General features: G+C 68.3%; 2 protein-coding genes across 2 annotated transcripts; both read right to left on the reverse strand.

Annotated features, from left to right (window-relative positions):
• Window positions 1–50: 50 nt before the first annotated feature.
• Window positions 51–1695, reverse strand: BNIPL (BCL2 interacting protein like). The gene is made up of 9 exons (XM_074164383.1): window positions 1620–1695; window positions 1424–1526; window positions 1187–1365; window positions 989–1096; window positions 800–902; window positions 580–711; window positions 418–504; window positions 179–277; window positions 51–93 (listed from the first exon to the last, which is right to left on the reverse strand). Exons 1-9 carry the CDS (start codon window positions 1693–1695, stop codon window positions 51–53), a joined length of 930 nt encoding a protein of 309 aa, XP_074020484.1.
• Window positions 1696–2130: 435 nt separating this feature from the next.
• PRUNE1 (prune exopolyphosphatase 1) lies at window positions 2131–6188 on the reverse strand. Its single transcript, XM_074164598.1, has 8 exons — window positions 6150–6188; window positions 4485–4589; window positions 4169–4374; window positions 3747–3931; window positions 3493–3651; window positions 3285–3379; window positions 3020–3178; window positions 2131–2886 (listed from the first exon to the last, which is right to left on the reverse strand). Exons 1-8 carry the CDS (start codon window positions 6186–6188, stop codon window positions 2563–2565), a joined length of 1272 nt encoding a protein of 423 aa, XP_074020699.1. The 3' UTR covers window positions 2131–2562.
• Between the last annotated feature and the right edge of the window lie 168 nt (window positions 6189–6356).

Here is a 6356-nt window from a genome sequence, read left to right on the forward strand (position 1 = left end):
CACGTCCTTTATTCTCTGGGTAGAGAGAGCTCCCCCCATCCCACCACATGTCACCGTGTCGCATCCCGGCTGCCATCCCAGCTGGGCTCCAGCCTGTGGGGAGAGGAAAGCATCCGTGGCTGCCACCCCCATGAGCCCCCCCCACCCCAAACCCCGGCCCTGCCGGGGGGACACTCACCGCCGGACGGGTTCGGGGATGTGCGCCGGATCCACGGGGACGAGGCGGGAGAGCTCCCGCAGGCTGGTGGCAAACCGGACCTTCCCGCTGAAGGTGGGGCTGGGGAAGGTGTGGGGGGGTCCGAGACCACCCCCCCCAAACTCATTACGCCCTCAATGGGGCCGGATCACCAGGCTCCACCATGGGAGGAAGCGAATTTCCCCGTGCGAGGCCTCGCACGCGCGTGTGAGCAGCCCTACCTGAGGAAGGGCCGGGAGAGCGTCACGAGTGCCCTGATGTACCAGGGTGGGTGGACGATGATCACAGCCTGGAGACCCTTCTGGAGCCTGGGAAGGACCGGGATGCTCCAGGGCTCACCGGGATCCTAGCACACCCCCCCCCCAACCCCCCCGCACGCTCACCGCCGATCCACCGCCCGGTAGCACCGTCTCATCCAGCCCAAGGAAGGGATCTGCCCCCGCGCTGCCCCCCGGCTCAGGCACACCAGGACGTACCGGTCGGCCACCATCCCCTCCAGAGTGCCCACGATGTACCTGGAGGGACGGTGTGGCCCCTCAGCTTGGGGAAACTGAGGCACGGGGCAGTTGGGATGGACCCCGACCCCCACCTCGGGACCCCCACCTGAGCAGGTTCTCCATCACGTAGCCGTACCGGGGGATGCTGCTGTCCGGCAGGTGGCAGATGGCAAAGAGCAGGATGGCACCGAAGCCCTCGCTGTGGTAGCCTGGCCAGAGCGGAGGGTGACCCGACATCCCCCCCCCCCCCCCAGGACCCAGGACTCCCACCCCGGCCCCCCCGGCCCCCCGTTACCCCCGTGGGAGAGGACCCGGCTGTAGGGCTCCACCGCACTCAGGTCCACCTTCCCCTCCGCGTGTGGCACCCTCCGATCGGCGAAGCCCTGGCCGTGGGGCAGCTCCTCTGCGGGCAGTGGGTTAGCATGGCACCGGGGCGGGGGGGGACACAAACAAACCGGGGGTCCCCCGTGCCCCCCACCCGGCCGGGTCTCACCCTCCCACTCGAAGCCGTCGCTGCCTGAGGGTGTCTCCAGCGCGTCCAGGTCCAGGTCGACGCTGGCCTCGGGCGAGTGCTCGCCGCTCTCTGTCCGCTCCAGCGCCGGCAGCCGCCTCCGCATGCGCCGCGGGGCACCCCCGGCCCCCAGGGACCCCTCCAGCAGGGGCCTGGTGGGGACAGGTCAGGGGGGTGCCCCACACGGGTTTGGGGGTGCCATTCCCATCGCCCCCTTACCCGGGGAAATCCTCATCCAGCCACTCTTCGTGCAGGTCCAGGCCATCCCCGCCGGTTGTCACCGCGGCCATCCCTGTCACCGTCACTTCCTTGTCACCGTCACCTGCAGAGAGAGACACCAGCCCCGTCTCAGGGGCCAACCCCCCCCTGGGGCTCTCGCATCCCCCCAGCAGCTCCAGTCCAAACCATTCCCCACCTTTCCTGCCCCGTTTCCATACCGAAAGCGGATGCAAACAGCTGCTCCGGCTCGGACACTCCCCGGGGACCCCCATCGCATCCCCCCCCCCCCTCAACCCTCTACGAGACCTCAGAGACTCCCGGCTCCGGGGCCACTCACCTCTCCAGGGACCGGAGCCTCTCTCGCCCCGTGGCTCCCCACCAGTGACGGTCCCAGTGACGGCACTGGTGGCTCATCCAAACTGGTTTGGCCGCATTCGCAGCCGGCAGAGGCCACGGCTCCTTGCGGCGCGACCGGTTTCCTCCCGACTGGGCTGGATTTGAGGGTTCAGCTGCACCGAGCACCCCCCCCCCATCCATGCTACTGGTCCCCAAAACCCTCCTCTGACCCGGGGGGGTATTGCACCCCAGGAAAAGAGGGGGTTTGTCTCCAGGGATGCCCACAGGGAGGGTGGGGGCTGCACCAGGCACCCCCAGGGTGAGGGGGCAGGACCGGACCCGTCGCGGAAGAAGAGCCAAGAGCCAAAAGTGGAAGAAAAGAGGGAAATTTAATCCTCGGAGCGCGTGGGTGACAGTCTGGGGGTGGCTGCGTTTCCGGACCCACCATCCGGGCCCCCGCAGCCCCCCCAGGGGTGGAAGAATGGCAAGAACTCATTAACCACCCCCCCCCCCCAGTACCTTCATTAAGTGGGTGCAAGGGCCACCCCGGCCCCGCTGCCCTCGGGGTCCCCAAAATCCCACCCTGGGGGACCGAACCCCAGCGGGACCATTGGGGCGGGGGGACAAACTGGGACGAGGACCCACCCCCAGCAGGGAGCTGGGCTCTAACGGTGGAAGACGAGCTTTAACGAAGGAAGACAAGCTCTAACGAGCCCCCCCACATCCGGGCACCCCACCAAGACCTGCCCAGGGACCCCACCTCCTCATATGGCCCCCCCCTAAAACCCACGGGGCGTCCCCTCTCATTTTGGGGAGCCGGGGGGCTGCCCGGCGGCGATGCGGCTGACCCGCTCCAGGACATCCTGGGGGCAGAGGGGGGGCACGGCCTGTGCCAGCGGGCATTCCTCCACCAGGCTGTTCATGGGGGTGGGCGGCGGGACCACCTCCTCCTCTCCCGACCCCCCGACAACCCCCGGCCCCCCCAGGGCTGCCCGTAGGATGGGCAGGACCTTCTTGCGCGATGCCAAAGCGTTGCCCTGGGCGTAGGTGCCCAGGCAGGACCAGGGGCTCAGCAGGGGTTGGAGGTGCAGGGACGGCGTCGTCGCCTCCTCCAGCGCCCGGCACACCTGCAAGGGATGGAGCGTGGCGGATGGGAACCCCCCCTCCCCAAAATCAGGGCGGGGGGGTTGGGGGTGGAATGCCCGCTTCCCCCCAAGACCCCCGTGCCGAGGGTTTGGGGTGCCCGGACCCCCCACTCACTGCGCTGCGGAGGGGCTCGCGCTGGCTGTAGACGGCGAGCTGCCGGGAGGGCTCGTTGCGCTCGTTAAAGGAGATCATCATGGCCACCAGCCCCGCGTAGCCCCGAGCCTGGCAGAAAGCATCCAGGTCCTGCAGCAAGCCGGGCCGGCGCAGGAAGGTCTGGAGGGGGGGGACGGGGAGAGACACCGGTGTCACCTCGCTGTCCCCATTGTGCCACCCCCTCTGCCTCAGTTTCCCCCCCACTGCCCACCCTCTCCAGCCTCACCTCCAGGTCCACGTAGATGGCGCTGACGGCGAGGACCAGCTCATCGCTGGAGAGGACTTTGAGGTCCTTCCGCAGCATCTGCTCCGTCGTCAGCCCTGGGAGGCGACAGGGGCCGAGCGTGAGCCCTTGGGGACACGTCCTCGTCCCCAAAGAGAGGGGTCTGCCGCAGGACCCCCTCCCGGCCGGACCCCGGGTGCCCCCGATGGACCTGAGACATCGAATTTGGCCGCTTGCAGGGCTTGGAAGACGGCGTCGCGGGCCGGCAGCTCGGGGAACCTCTCCTCCAGCAGGGAGACACACGCCACGTCCCTGGGTGTCACCTTGCCGGCAGCCGGGCTCAGGTTGACACAGTCCAGCAAGATGGTTCCTGGGGAGCAGGGGGGGGACACAAGACACAAACAGGGGTCATCAGTCGTCACCGTGCCCCCCAGACGGGGCTCAGCGGGGGCTCCCCGTCCTCACCGTGCAGCAGGGTGGCTGTGAGTCTGTCCAGGATGCCCGGGGGACCTTGGGCGATGCGCTCGGTCACCAGCGTGGCGCAGGAGCCCACCGGCTCTGCCGTCACCCGGCAGCCGGCAGCGCGGTCCCCTTCCAGCGGCCGGTGGTCGAGGACCTCCACCACGGCCTCCTCCAGGGCAGCGTCGGCGCTGGCGGGTGAGACGGGGAGGGTGAGACCCCCGGCACCACCCCGGGGCGCAGCCGCCAGGCGTCACCCCCCGGCAGAGCCTGGAAACCCCCTTTGTTCCTCTCCTCCTAACCCTAAAAACACCCCGGAAAGGGGAAAGATTTTACCCACCCTGGGTCAAAAAAAAAAAAATCAAGCAGGGAAAAAAAAGCGAGGCTTTGGGTGGCCCCGTGTCCCGTCCCCCCCCTACAAGGCTCACCCGGGCAGGATGTGGTGATCCACCAGGGTCAGGGAGAGCAGCCCGGCGCGGTGCAGCCCCCCCAGGTCGATCTCATCCCGAAAGATGAGGGAGGCGGCGGGGATGCCCTGCTCCCGCAGCAGGAACGTCGTCTCCGTCCGGAGGGCGAAGTCGGCGCGAGGGATGTTCAGCACCGGGACGAAGGCGGCTTTGGGAGCCGGGGAGGTCTGCGGCAGGGGGGGTGTATATGTGTGTGTGTGGGGGGGGTGGGCTGTGACACCCGGTGAGGCGTCCCCCGAGCCACCGTCTGTCCCCCGAGCCACCGGACGGGCCTCACCTTCGCCAGGAAATAAGCCAGGGCCAGGGCTGAGACGGTGGAGTCCAGGTCACAGGCTTCGTTGCCCATCACCACGTGGATCTCCTGGCGACGCCGGACGTGCTCCTGCCGGGGTGGGAGGTCGTCAGGGGTGGCAGCGACGCGTCCCCAGCCTCCAAGGGACCCCCCTCAAGGACCCTTCCCCTTCGAGGGGACCCACCGGTGTCCCCAGAGCCGCTCGTCACGGACGTCACCCACAGGTGCCACCCGCCAGCCCATCTCCCAGCCACCCCCGACCGTGCCCTTGGGACGAGACCCGGCCGGGATCCATTTCTGGCACAAAAACCTCACGTTATTGGGGTACGGCCCCAAAACCAGGCACATCGGGGCCCCCGGGGAGAAGGGGAAAACCCAGCTCAGCCACGAGCGACCACGGCAGCGGGGACAGGGACCCTCCCACAGGGGGGACACCGTCACAGCCGGGGGAGCCTTTAGTATTGTAACCCCAGACCAAGGCGCTTTTTCCAGAAACGGTGAGTTTGGGGCTGACCGTCCCCCCAAAACACCGCTTTTCACCCCTTTTTCTCCTTGCCCACAGCAGCAAGAAAAAAGCCACCCATGTCACCCCCCGTCCCCGGCTGCTGTCACGCTGCAAGGAGCCGCCCCGTCTCCAGGCCCTTTTTCGGTGACAATTATTTCATGCCATAACCCAGATTCGCTCCTTTATTCCGTACAAGCCGAGGAAGGAAACAGCCAGGAGCCGCCTGCAGCACGACCCCCCCCCCTCCGTGCGCTGTGGGACGGGGGGGCGAGGCTGCAGGGGGGGGTGTTGGGGAGCCCCCAGCTGTGGAATGGTGTGGGGTGCCCCCCGTGTGGCTGTGGCACCCCAGCATGGGCTGTCGCGGGGCCGGGGGGCAGCACGCGGCCAGCCCCTCTCTCCAGGGGAGAGGGGTGCACCCTGCTCCCCCCTGCACCCTGCTTTCCTGGGCCCCCCTAACCCTTGTGCACCCCAATCCATCTGCACCCCACTTTCCCCTCTACCCTGCTTCCCTCTGCACCCAGTTCCCAGGCAACCCAAGCCCCCCTGCACCCCGCTCCCCCATCTCCCCCTGCACCCCAGTCCCCATGCACCCTCCTTTACTGGGCACCCAGTCCCCACGGACCCAGCTCCCCCCTGCACCCCAGTTCCCTGGGTGCCCAGTCCCCCTGCACCCCAAGCCCCCTGTACCCCATTTTCCCCTGCACCCCAATCTTCATGCACCCTCCTTTACTGGGCACCCCGGTCCCCATAGACCTCAATCCCCCCTGCACCCCAGTTCCCTTGTACCCCGCTTTCCCCTGCACCCTCATTTACTGGGCACCCAGTCCCCACGGACCCAGCTCCCCCCTGCACCCCAGTTCCCTGGGCACCCAAGTCCCCTGCACCCCACTTTCCCCTGCACCCTCCTTTACTGGCCGCCCAGTCCCCATGCACCCCAAGCCCCCCTGCACCCCAGTTCCCTGGGCACCCAGTCTCTATGCACCCCAAGCGCCCCTGTAACCCCACTCCCTGAGCACCCCAAGCCCCCCCCCCTTACACCCTCCTTTACTGGGCACCCAGTCCCCCTTCACCCCAGTTCCCTGAGCACCCCAGTTCCCCTTATATCCCAGTATTAACCCTCCCCTCGCCCCCCCCAACCCTTCTACCTGCAGAGCCGCCCGGTTCCCCTCCACGAACCGCTCCATAACGGCGGCGAACCGCCCACCCAACCCCGCCCGCCCCAGTATAACCCAGTACGGCCCAGTACGGGCCGCCTCCCCCCCCCCCCCTCCGCCCCCTGTCAGGCCTCGGGGGCGTGGCCTCCCGCGGGGGCTGCCGGGAAGGGGGCGGGGTCAGAGGCGGGGGGCGTGCCC

The sequence above is a fragment of the Numenius arquata genome, chromosome 27 (assembly GCF_964106895.1).
Source record: "Numenius arquata chromosome 27, bNumArq3.hap1.1, whole genome shotgun sequence".
Taxonomy (NCBI): domain Eukaryota; kingdom Metazoa; phylum Chordata; class Aves; order Charadriiformes; family Scolopacidae; genus Numenius; species Numenius arquata.